Source organism: Nuphar pumila, chromosome 5 (genome assembly GCF_984573655.1).
Source record: "Nuphar pumila chromosome 5, dmNupPumi1.hap1.1, whole genome shotgun sequence".
Taxonomy (NCBI): domain Eukaryota; kingdom Viridiplantae; phylum Streptophyta; class Magnoliopsida; order Nymphaeales; family Nymphaeaceae; genus Nuphar; species Nuphar pumila.
Genome location: NC_143253.1, coordinates 32,113,831 through 32,127,273, shown reverse-complemented (window position 1 = coordinate 32,127,273; position 13,443 = coordinate 32,113,831). Strand labels below are relative to the sequence as shown.

Here is a 13,443-nt window from a genome sequence, read left to right as displayed (position 1 = left end):
GTTTTGGATATGTTGTAAACTACAGATTTTTACTTGACTTCTCAAGACCGTATCTCCCTAACCCAACCTCAATTAAACCTCAAATTTTAACCATAGGTGCTCCAAAGTGTCCACAACCAACCCTCCAGAAACCAGCCCCAAACTCTATTCCAGTTAGAGGAATCATCTGTTTTACCAGATCCTATCAAACCTGAAACACTGTCCAAACCCGTTTTCCTGTGGTTTGATCCACAGTCTATAAAATCGAACCACAGGAATTTGGTTCTAATTTTTCTACATAATTTTTTTACACGTCCCAAGCCTCCCCACAAAATTTTGTGATTTTTAGTGATCCTATTTGAGAGCACTAATTTTTTTACCAAAACCAGTATGAGTAAAAAAGAACATGTTTTCTACTTACCCGATTTTGTCCAACCTCTTTTGTGTTAAAACCTAGTTAGAACCCACCTAAGTCCGACATGCACCACCCGTTGTCAGAAATTAAAAATTAGGTGCCCGCCACTTCACAAATCTCATTTGAGGGTTGCGAGGGCATCCAATATGGGAAACGTCAATGAAGATTAAGCAGCATTGTGCAAATATAAACACATGGAAATGATTCAACAACCATTCAAGTCTTTCACAAAAAAGTTGCATTTTTTTTGGGTCAGAGGGATAACGAAAGGTTGGCAACCATTTGTGCCAACGTTTGCCGGCCAAAAAAGTCACTTGCCGAATAAGTAATGATGAACACATGTACAAAATAGAGAGGATTTGGCATATATAAACTATAATTACCTGTATGTTTCAAGGCAATTTCTCATTGAATGTTTTTCTTGAAGTTTTGTTCATAGCGATTTTTTTTCTTCTTTGGCAAGGCGAAGTGTAAAACTTGCATCACTTACTGCATTAGCAAGCCTCCCTTTGAAAAACTCTTGAGGTATCTCCTACCCAACCAAGAGCACACCTAACTTTGACCTTGCGGCAAAGGTGGCCCTGCATGGGTTTTGAACCATGGTCATCTCATGTTAATTGACAAACCATGGTCATTTTTAGCTAGAAAAGTGAAGCCCTCGTAGGCAAGCTACACTTGTTTAATGCAACCTAAGTGACTGTCGCCCCCCATGGGTTTTGATTAACCACTGTTGTCCCTCAATGCAATGGTTGTCGAAACAGGCATGGTAGGGAATTCACAACTTCTACTGCCTATTAGGTATTGTGTGCACCCTCAACACAATGGCTGCCAAAACACACATAGTAGGGGTGGGGGGCTACCTTTGAGGGCATCATACTTAGGATGGCTCATCCTTCTTGATGCTCTCATAGTGTCACAACTTAAAAGTGAAGGCCCTCATGACTTGCCCTAGTGCTCCCCAACACTGAAGGTTAGCCTCTCAAGTGCACATTGAATGCACACAATCAATCACTCGATGGCGTAGTAACACAAACCCACGCACATACAATTATGTAAAGAGAGAGAAGGCATAGAACAAGAGATGGCAAGATTGCAAAAACATCTTATTGCAAAAAAAAGCATGTACAAAGGGGTTTTGTATCACTTAGTACATGAGGGACCTTAGGGCAAAGCCCATTACAACACTTAGAAAAGACAAAGACAAAGTGAAAAACTTAGTCTGGAACATGCTTCCTCTCCTAATTTGGCATTGTCTTCAACATCAATCGGGCAAGGTACTCCTCCATGAGCTGATGGTGCTTCCTCATGCTAGATGCTTTCTTCTAAGTTGCTTTACTCTCCAGTAGTCCTTTTCACTGCACCAAATACTATTTTACATCGTTGATGTAGTTGTTGGAGTGGTTGGGGATCACTTCTGATTCTCTGCTCGCTTAGCTGGTTGCTGAAAGTGTGCATTGTGGAATGAGAGCACATAGGGGTGGGCAATTGGCTTGGCAGCTCGATGGGCCAAGTCAACCTGGCCCATCATGGACTGGGTTTGGGCCATGATTTTAGGCCCATTCTGTTAGGTATCGAGCTGAAACCTGGCCCATTATATATGTGGGCCAGGCTTGGGCCAGCCCGCAGGCTACCAGGTCCGCTCGATGGGCCTGAGTTATTTATTATTTTTTTAATAATATAAATTTTTTAAAAATTAACTATTACATAGTAACTTGGATAACTATTATTATTTACCTAATTAGTTGCATGAAAACTTGCTATTTGTTAATTATTACTATTTATCTAATGAGTTGAACTAATTAGAAATTAGTTGCATGGGAACTTGCTATTCTCTCATTAACCCATATTTTCAGTCAAGCATTTATGCATTTTAAGATTTGACCTGGCTAAGCCGGGCGAGACTTGGTCTGCTTAACATTGGCCGATTGGGCCAATGGGCTTCTCTTCAAACAAACCCGAGCCTATTAAGAACTGAGCCAAAACCCAACTCGTTAGTAAATGGGCATGGCCATTGACCAGGCTAGCCCGAGCCCGAGCCCAATGCCCACCCATAGAAGCACGCTAAGGTATGCTATGCTATGGATCTTTCTCATCTTCATGGAATGATTTCAAGTTAGACATGTGAAAGACTGATGCACTTGAAAAGTTGTTGGTAAGTCCAACTTGTATGCAAAGTTCTCAACAAGCCTTATGATGTTTAAGGGGTTGTCATATTTATGAATGAGGCATCAGTATGTCCTCAAAAGATAATTGTGTATTTGGGGAAGAGCTTCACTAATACCTTATACAGGTCGACACTTCTCATCTGCCCGTTTCTTCATGTGCTTCATCGCCTTGTTCAAGTATGCCTTCACCAACTCTGTCGTATCCTCCTAGTTCCTGACAAACTAGTATGCATAAGGCACTTTTTCATATTCTCGAGAAACAAGAGAGTGGGGAGTGCAATTATTGTCGTGTTGCAACTTCAAATATACTATATCTAAAAGGTTCACTCTTCTAAAGATTGTAGCAAATCCACCTAATCTCTCTATTTGACACTTATAAAGTACCGAAAATATTCCTCCAGCATGTTGATCCTCTCAGTCTACCCATCAATTTGGGAAAGAAAACTCATGTTGAAGTGCAAGTATGTCCCCATCAAGCACAATACCTCTGGCCAAAATGAGAATCACGATCACTAACAATGCTTTCTAGGATTCCCTAATGGTTGACCATGTACCACACGAACAATTTCACAGTATCAGTGATTGAGCAAGTAGAGTGGTATGTATGAAGACAACATACTTTGAAAACATATATCCAATCATAAGAATTGAGTTGCACCCTTATGTAGTAGGCAAACTGACAATGAAGTCCATGGTGACACGCTCCCATGAATGGCTCGCCATGGGTAATGGCTTCAACAATCCTATCAGTCTCTCGTTAATGACCTTATCTTGTTGACAAATCAAGCAAGTACACATGTATTCATTAACATCATTGTGCATCTGCAGCCAGTAGTATGCACGCTCCAATAACACCAATGTTCTCTACTGCCCTAGGTGACCATCCTAGAGCGTGTCATAATACTCTTGCATCAAGTGCCTCTGCAGAGTACCCCACTACGAGATATACAAACAGTCCCCAATGGCGCGAAGCAAATCATCTTCCAACTAGAGCATGTTATGACACTCTTGTATCAAGTGCCTCCACAGAGTACCCCACTACGAGATATACAAACGGTCTTCAGTGGTGTGAAGTAAATCATCTTCCAACTGAAACCTCAGGGTTTTTTCTTTTTTCACTAAAGTGACAGGTTGTTGAGCCATCGGATCATTTCTTAATCATTCTCGAACCTATTGGAGAAGATTGCTCATCGGTTAGTTAGTGTTCTTTCCCCTTCATGCAATGCTATAAGTTCTGCATTTCAACTCAATGCATCAATAATGACATTGATCTTGCTTGGCTTATACTACAAGACCATGTCAAATTCTGCTAGAAACTCCTGTCAATGGGCTTGTCTCGGACTGAGCTTTTTCTGGGTCTGGAAGTAACTTGTTACAACATTGTCAATCTGCAAAATAAACTATGACCCCAGAAGGTAATGTCTTCACACACAGAGCTAATGCATGATAGCCAACATCTCACACTTATGAACTTTATAGTGTTGCTCAGCATTATTCAACTTGCAGCTTTCAAAAGTGATGGAATGTCCTTCTTATAGCAACACCCTTCTAATCGTGAAGTCAGATGCATTAGACTGCACTTCAAATGCCTTCTGAAAATCAGACATCTGCAACACGGGTTCTTTTATCAAGATACACTTCAGCTTCTCGAAGGCCTCTTGACAAATATCAGTCCATAACCATGGCCTATCTTTCTTAAGCAAATCGGTAAGTGGGGCAACTATTAGTGAATATCCTTAAATGAATCATTGATAGTAATTGGCAAGAGGTAAGAAAGAGTGCAACTCGGGAACCATAACAGGCGACTCTCACTCTTAAATGACCTTGACCTTTTGGTGATTCATCTTCAGCATCTCTCCCCTCACGACATGGCAAAGAAAATGTACATCATTTTGGCCAAATAGACACTTTTGTCGCTTTACGTATAACTCATTATCCTTCAAAGTCTGAAACACAATTTGAAGTTATTGAATATGTTCTTCCATCAATTTGTTGTACACAACTATGTCGTCTAGATAAACCACGATGAACTTGTCAATGAATGAGTAGAATATGTTGTTCATTAGGGTAGATAAAATTATAGGGATGTTCATCAAGACGAATGGCATCATGAGAAACTTGAATGCCCCATAGTGTGTCACACAATTAGTCTTGGCTTCATCTCCCTTAGCAATTCTTATATGCCAATAACCTAAGCTCAAGTCCAACTTTATGAAGATCTGGGTATGTCCAAACTGATCAAACAACCTCACAATTAAAGAAAGTGAATACTTATTTTTTACTGCCAATTTGTTCAATGCTCAGTAGTCAATGCATAAACGCTTTGACCAATCGTGCCTTGTTTGAAACAACACAGGTGCTTCAAAGGGTGCCTTAGATAGTTGCTTTCGTAGTTCCACTATCTTAGTAGTCGTCATACAGTATTGCACCATCATGGGTGGTCGTGCACCCGATTGCAACTCAATTTGATGGTCTACCTCATGTTGTAGAGGTAGATTCTTCGACAGTTTGGTGGTCATCATATCACCAAACTCCTTTAATATCGACACTTAGGCCCTTGAGACTTCAACAACATATCCTACTTCTAGATCTTGGATCGTCACAAGGTCTCGTCACCCTTCTTCAGACCTTTCTTCATTTAGAGCATAGACAATAAACGCTCGCAGGGCTTTTCTGTAGGCATTATGGCAATCATGACAAATTATTTCTCATCCTCAAAACTGACAACGTTCAACGTAGGTATCAACACTACCTTATAGCTTCGCATGAATTCCATTCCAAGGATGACCTTTAAATCATCCTTTAGGGCTACAGAAAATGTGGCCCTTCTAGAACAACTAAGGATGTGTACTGGCGCATTGCGGACAACACTATAGATGGATTTGGCTTCAAAGTTGACTGCTTTAATCCGACTCTTTTTTTTCCAATGAAATCACAGTCACACTGCTTCTTCGAGAGAAACAAAGTTATGCGTGACACTTGTGTCTACCAAGGCCTTAGTAAGTATCTCATTTAAAAGTACTTTCAAGTATATAAGCTCTTTGGTTATGAGTGGTTTGATGATAGGTGTCACCTTCATGGCATTCATCATTTGCACGACTCCCACAATCAGTGCTTCTGTAGCAGCACACCCTTCTTCAGTTTAAACAACGATTGTAGCTCTAGGCTTGTGGTCATCTACATTCCCTTGAGCGTGATTTCTGTTGGGATACTCATTAATCCAGTGATCACCGTGACAGTGATAACAATCACGCCGACGATAATCTTACCCTTTGTAGTTGTTATTCCTATGTTGATTGTTGCTTGTCCATCCTACTGGCCATGAATCTGCTGGTTATCACCCTATCGGTTCCCATTGCGAGCATTATTTCCTTGACCATTCCTTATATTATCCCTCTTGTTGTTGTTGTTGTTACAATCATTTCTGAATGGTCTGTTTTAAAATATCTTATCACATCGATCAATCTCAGTCAATCACTTGGCACCAGCAAGCACCAAAGTGAGATCTAGAGGGTCTTGCCAATTCAGCTACGTAGCAGCCCGCCCCTATAGTCTATACATGAAGTGGTACTTACAGTCTTCATTGGTCATATCCTCGTTGTCCAACATCAATGAGGTGAAAGCCTTGACATATATAGTTATGAACTGACCTAGTTTGCTTCAATGTCATCAACTTGTTAAGAGCCATTCTTTCTTCATTCATTGAAAAAAAAAATTTGTTTAATTCTCGCTCCAAATCGTCCTACAAATTAACTACTATGAGACCAAACCCAACATCACCTTGACAACGTCTCTACCGCATCATCGCATCATCCACATGGTACATTATTGTGGTGCACAATCTATATGTATCTTCCTCGACTCCAGCACCATTGCAATACTGGTCCATCAGGTAAATAAAGTTCTCTAGGTCCTTCGAATTGCGAGTACCCTTGTACTTTGCAGGTTCATGCAACTTGACACACGAGCCATCCCCATGTGCCGCACTTTCTCCAACTGAGATAGTTCACAACTGTTTCTATAGCTGGTCATTCTTTCTGCGGACCTCGGCTATTTCTTCGACCATAGTGTTAATTCTTTCTAGTAGATCTTCGAACACAGAGTCCTCCACTCCTTCCACTGCAAATTTGATCTTGTGATCAATTTTTAGAAAAGCATTGCTTGCATCATTAACCAACTGCTCTACATTGGTCACAATATCCGTTAGCTTGACAACATCATTCACCAGAGCTGCTAAGTAGTCATCCGACATGAAATCTTCTTCAAAAGGAACCTGACTCCCTGAAACCGTCTCTTTCTGCTTGTGATTGTGAGTTTCCTTGAAAGGCAGTTCAGTCATCTTCGAATACATGATCAACTACTGTCATTGGCTCGCTCGACAGTAGATGTTGAATCCCTTTCTCAGCTTCGACAAGGCCCTAGTACCACTACTTTGTCACCGGCGAAGACCCTCATGACTCACCCTGGTGCTCTCCAACATCGAAGGCTAGCCTCTCGAGTGCCCAGTAAATGCGTGCAATCATTTGAAGGGTGCATGAGTACTGTAATACAAGCACACATGTACAATCATATAAAGAGAGAGAAGACAAAGCAAGAATGCAAAAAACTTCTTGTAGCAAAAAGAAAGCGTGTACAAAAGGGTTAAGTAAACAAAGTGAAAAACTTTGGCGGCCCCAAACACACATAATCATTGGTTAAAAGGCAAGGGTTAGGTTGCCGAGCAGGTGGATCATGTGCCTATCTTATGAAGAGTCATCGTTTCATCTGTTTTGAGAATGCCCCTTCATGAAGGCTATGCGGGTACAGGGGAACTCGACCAGCGTTGGAACGGTCTGGGTTTAGTTAGGGACCTATTCATTGGGAGACCCTCTCTCCACAAGTTTAGAGGTAGATGTTTGTTTAGCGGACCAAACTTGGCTGGAAAGGATCCTTAGAGGTTGTAATTGTGACCTACAAACGAATTTTGCGCAAGTCAAGTGTCAGGTGTTTTACAGGACGAGATCCAAATGGCCGGATTGGGATCTCACCTGGGGGAGGGCTGGTTAACCTATACTTGTTTCTGCAAGTACTTTATGTTGGGTTGGGATCTGGCCACACAGTTCGTTGGGGTTCTTCTATTAGGGTTTGGGTGACCACTCGCTCACCCATTTGTACTTCTTTGTACCAACTCCTTTTCTCTAATATACTACGATATATGCTTCCATTCAAAAAAGAGATTAACCAGGGTCGTCCCATGTCGAGTGAAAACCATGGTTAAGTTTAGCCAGAGATGCCAAGCCCTTGTAGGCGAGCTACACTTGGTGTATGAAACCTTACTGAAAGAGGTTTCTTGGCATGGGAAAACGTCGAGATAAATTAATTATTATATTTTAACAGGCAAAAAATTAAAATTACAAATTTTAAAATGTTTACATAATGCATAAATACATTAAGAAATAAAAAAGTAAAGAAATATGTCAACATTGCAATAAAATTGGGGTAAGTAATATTCTAAAACATTGTTATCTTCTTGAGATATTATACATGATATTTGCAAATTAAAAATCTCGTCGATATTTATGACACCTGGTTGATGGTTTCATTGTTTTATCATCTTTTTTTTGTCCCACCAAAGCGGCTCGAGAGCAGATGCAGTACTCGGTTGTTAAGCATTTGGCCCACACGAAATGGAGAAATTTCTTGCACGCAATTAATATTTCAAAATTTAAGCATGTGTTTCTAGATAAAACAAAAATTACTGGTTTTTTAAATATTTATCAATTTTTCCTTTGGTTGTAATACGGGGCTGCGCTTGTCTGGTAGGAGCAGCTAGTGAACGTCACATTGTGTTGGGACGTTGCAGGTTCAAAACCCAATGGTATAGTTGCATAACTGGTAAGGGTCTGCAAAACCCCAGCTTGCCTTTAAAAAAAAAATGTGCAAATGTAAAGATAAAGAAACGCATACGTGTATATGCCACAAAGTCCACCCTACTTCAGCGCATTATGCAAGTGACATTAGACCTACTTATGTTTGGGAATTGTGCATTTCACGTGCACACCATCATCATAAGCCGGTACGCGCACCAGCCCTCACCCGTCATCTGGGCTGTCAACGGATCCGGTCTTTTCTGACCAGACCCAGTACCAACCCCACGGTACGAGCATGTGAATCACACATACATGGGTCGAATTACCTAATCATATCTGACACCAAATCTGCAAGTTTTGTAAAGTGGACCTCATGAGTCCGACTCCATATATCTGATCCAGGCCAAGGATTATACGCTGAAATATTTTTAGGAAAATAGAACATTTACCAGGTTTGGCCGATTTGGTTCAGCTATCCTAGCTAGGCCAGGGACATTCAGGCCCATACCTGAACCTAGTATCAGACCTAAAGTCAGTCCTGCGCTCTGCCCAAGGTCAAACCATTGACTGCCCTAGGCACTTTTTCTTTGTTTTTTTTTTGGACAATTCAAAGGAAAACCTCTTTATCACCAACAGCACATGCAGCAAGGGATGCCACTAGTAGTATTCAAACTTGTTAATGTTGTACTTAAAGAGAAATACATTCTTCAGTGTCATAGCCTATGTTATTGAGTTATCTATGATTTTGAATTTGCTCTTAGCTTTACTTGAGAGACTCAAACTTTTTTTTTGTTCTTTTATAAGTCGTTACACTGACTTGACTCTTGGATGATTCTTCTTTTTTAATCTACCTTTTTCAGACTTAGTATTAGTCAAAATCCTATCATACATGGCTCTTTACCATTCAGGTGATCGACAAAAGTTTCACACCTTTGAATAGCTATTGCAATTCTTAGTGATTTAAGAATGTTGCATGTGGTCGCTGGTATATTCAGGGGGTTGGATTCTAATTTTCTAGAGATGGCAGTGGTTGATTTTTGTCTTTTTAAGTGACAATTTCAGAATAAGGAGGTGATTATTTGTGCAAACAATGAGGCCTGGGTTGCCCAGTCACGAGATGTAGTTGAAGGGAGAGTTTTTGTTAACTTGTGGAGTCATGTATTGAGTAATTATCCTCTGGTGTAATTTGTTCTTATAAGGCCTTCTATCATCATGTGAAGTGTTTTTTTCATGCTTACTAAGGTGGGAGATGGTCAGGGGGATTGGCGTCCTCAACAGGGCAAATAAAATGTAATAGATTTGAAACTTTGTTTTGTGAGGATATTCCCCAGCTACTATGAATCGAAAAAATAAAAAAGCAGTCTAAATTTCTGGCATAGAGCGACATAATTAAAATTGAAAGGTGCATTCTCTGTTGTCATGGGGTTAAAAGCAAAGGCCCCATGACTCGCCCTGGTTCTCTCCAACATTGAAGGTTGCCCTCTCCAGTGCCACAAATGTGCACAAGCAGTCACTCGATGCGCACGTAAGCGCAGTAACATAAGCACACACTCGTACAATCACATAAGGAGAGAGAAGACCGAGATCAAGAGAGCAAGAATGAAAGAATTCAAGAATGCATAAACTTCTTTAAAAAAAAAGCATGTACAAAGGGTTATTTATCACTTAATACATAAGAGACCTTAAGGCAAAGCTGATTACAACACTTAGAGAGGGCGAAGAGGTATTACATCAAATAAACAAAGTAAAAAACTTTGTGGCCTAGAAGACACTCTCCCACCTAAGTTGTTGCATCCTCGACGTCAAATGGGCATGGTACTTCTCTATGAGTTGGTGATCCCAAGTTGTTTCACTCTCTAGTAGTCATTTTCACTGCACTAAGTACTTCTTTACTTGGTTGCTAAAGGTGTTCAATGTAGAATGGGAGCACCTTGAGGTATGCTCTACTACGAATTATCTTGTCTTCATGAAATGACTTCAGTTTGAACACGTAAAATACTAGATGCACCTGAAATTTTGTTGATAAGTCCAACTTATACGTAAAGTTTCTAACGTGCCTTGTGATGGTGAAGTGATTGTTATATTTGTGAATTAGGTCTCGGTGGTGATCTTGAAAGATAGTCGTGCCTTCGTGGAAGAGCTTCACCAATACCTTGTCTCTAATGTGAAACTCTGCAAGTCGATGCTTCTTGTCCTCTTATTTCTTGATGTGCTTCATCGCCTTGTTCAAATGTACCTTTTCTAAGTCTACAAGATTCTACCAATTCTTAACGATCTGGTATGCATAAGACACTTTTTCACATTCTTGAGTAGCAAAAGAGTGTGGAGTCTATGGCTATTGTCCTATTACAACTTCAAATGGACAGTGGCCAGACGACTTACACTTCTAAAGAATATAGTAGAATTGAGCAATACCAAGCAAATCCACTCAATCTCTATGGTTGCATTAACAAAATATCGAAGATATTCCTTCATTATACTATTAATTCTCTCGGTGTGACCATCAATTTAGGGTTAAAAACTCATGTTGGTGGAAGTTTGAACCCATCAAATAAAATATCTCTCTCTAAAACTTTTTAGTGAAACGAGTGTCACGATCACTAACAATGCTTTCTGGCTACTAACAAAGGTAAGGACCTAACGAGTAAAAATCACTCTTTTCTTCAACAATTTTCATTTTTTTTATAGATCAAATGTTATGAATGTGATCTACATGGTTTTTTTAGTAGGAAACTTGTTTTGAATCATGTGATTATGACAAGTAATTAGCTTTTCAAAGGGGTCTAAAAATCAATGGCCCACAATGTGCCAAAATTTCATAACTCAAAAGATCACATTTTAACATCAGAAAAGCACAGTCCAAGGCTCAATCCTTAGCAAACAAACCATGTTGAACACATCTATGTGGTTAGATTGAATGGATAGAACTTGCATTTATGATTTCTAGCTCATTAATTCTTTACTTTCACTAGTAGCAAATATTTTTCTTATATATATATATATATATATATATATATATATATATATATATATATATATATATATATATATATATATATATATATATATATAAAGCACCTTTCCTTTACGGAGTTAAATTTCTTTTACAAGCTTTGAAAGTTAAAACAAGTCCCGTGATATGATATTGTTTACATACTTACCTTATTGTTGACTTCTTTATTTCAAATATATAGCACTCGATCTTCCGTTCCAAAAGAATAAGGATCGATCGTAGATCACCCTAGTGAACAACTTCGACAGATCTGCCCTCATCATTCTTTACCTAACCTGTTCGCTACAACCTCCAAATGTGCCCTTGCAGGACTAATTGCTGTTGCCAGCCTTATTTGACCAACGGTAGGCCTGGGCTGGGTCAGACCCCGCTTTGAATTGAGCCGGGCTGAGCCTTGACTGTTGCCTGGCCTCAAAGATGAAAGAAAAAAAATTGCATTGAATTGAAATAAAAATTGGAAGCCACTAGGGAATATGGTACAGCTTTGATGGCTTGAGATTATTGGTGAAGTTAAAGTAATTGAGGGTCCGGACCCATTTCGTAGAGTCCTTGAGGCGATGCACCGCGATCGTATCCGGGATGAAGTCGTGCGAGCACGGGTCGCCTGGCAAGTGGATCGGGTAATCGTACATCGCCGGCTTATTGTTGTACCGATGCTTCGCCACGTGTCCTTCCCTCAGCCATTTTTCGGTCATCATGTCTTCGGGTCCTACAGTATGGTTCTTTGCATAGCTGGAATTCTTAACGAACTCCACCAGGTCCCATGATAAAATGTAGCTCATACCGGACATGTAGAAATGGAAAGGGTCCATACTTCCACAGGGTATCACAAACCCATAATACATGTCTTCTCTGGGCTTGTCCTTCAGTGACTCCTCTAACCGGTTCAGCCGGATAAATATGTCATCGTCGGCCTTCATAACATAGTCGTAAGGCGGTGGCATCGAACCGGCCGGAGCATCAAGTATGTCCGGCAAGCTCGAGAAGAAGGTGTAGGTCTTGCCATCGTTCATATTCTCCGGGCAATTCATTATAATGATGTCATCGAAGTGCATGATCTCGAGCGCAACAAGCACCCGCTGGTCGTCCTTGGTGAGGTTGCAGAAGACGAACTTGACGTCGATCTGGGAGATCTTTGGAGTTTGAGTGCCGTAGACGAGGCGGAGGAGGTTGCGCTTCTCGTATTGGTCGGGGAGGGTGAGTATTCCGATCAGGAGTCGGAAGGCAGGAGGTGGTGATGGTACTGGTGCTTCTGCAGAGGAGGTGGTGGTGGTGGTGGAGATTTCGGTGGTGAACGTAGCGAACGCGGAGCGACCGGCGGTCATGAGTCTCTCGAGCTGGAGCTCGTTCATGGAGAGGAAGACACAGGTGAGGCCGACGAGGAGGAAGGCCGTAAGGGCCACCACCACTCTGATTATGGAGCTTCTCTCGGTGCGTGCCTCCATTGTTTCCTTCTCCAAGAAGAAGAAGAGGAGGTGGTGAGTTAAAAGATGGAGAATAAATCTATAGAGAGAGATGACCCCGTCTGAATCGCCGTGGTTGGCGTCGTCATGTAGTGTAGTGGACTTTTTAAGTAGCTTTGCCTTTTTAATGGATTTTATGGGGAATGAAGAAAACCACGTTAAGTATTTTGCCTTTTAAGTGGACACAGGCGACTAAAACCAAGCAGAGTGGTGCATGTACCACCGCCTATGAATATCAGAACACGTAACATGGGTTTGATTCTATTGGCATCGAAAATCCTTTTGGAAAACAGAATAAGTAGACATGAAATCTTTTAAATTTTTAATTAATAAAAAACTATCTTTAATATTTAAATATTTAAAAAAACATTTTATTTAAATGTTATTAAAAAGTAAGTAGTAACAATTTATAAAACATACAGACCGTACGTGTGAGTGTTTGTATCGTATCATCATGGACACAGCCAAATTGGCATGTCGCTGCGAGGTAGCTAGAATAAAGTTTTAAGAGGACATAATATCACAGTGACCCAAATTAAGGAAAGGCTGACAAAGGAAA

At 40.5% G+C, this 13,443-nt stretch overlaps 1 protein-coding gene across 1 annotated transcript; it reads right to left on the bottom strand.

Annotated features, from left to right (window-relative positions):
- Positions 1 to 11,885: 11,885 nt before the first annotated feature.
- On the bottom strand, positions 11,886 to 12,866 carry LOC149837303 (beta-1,3-galactosyltransferase pvg3-like). The gene has a single exon (XM_090008011.1). It carries the CDS (start codon positions 12,864 to 12,866, stop codon positions 11,886 to 11,888), a length of 981 nt encoding a protein of 326 aa, XP_089864137.1.
- Positions 12,867 to 13,443: the final 577 nt, after the last annotated feature.

Coding starts and splice junctions, on each gene's coding strand:
- LOC149837303 (XM_090008011.1), bottom strand. CDS start 12,866: ATGGAGGCACGCACCGAGAGAAGCTCCATAATCAGAGTGGTGGTGGCC.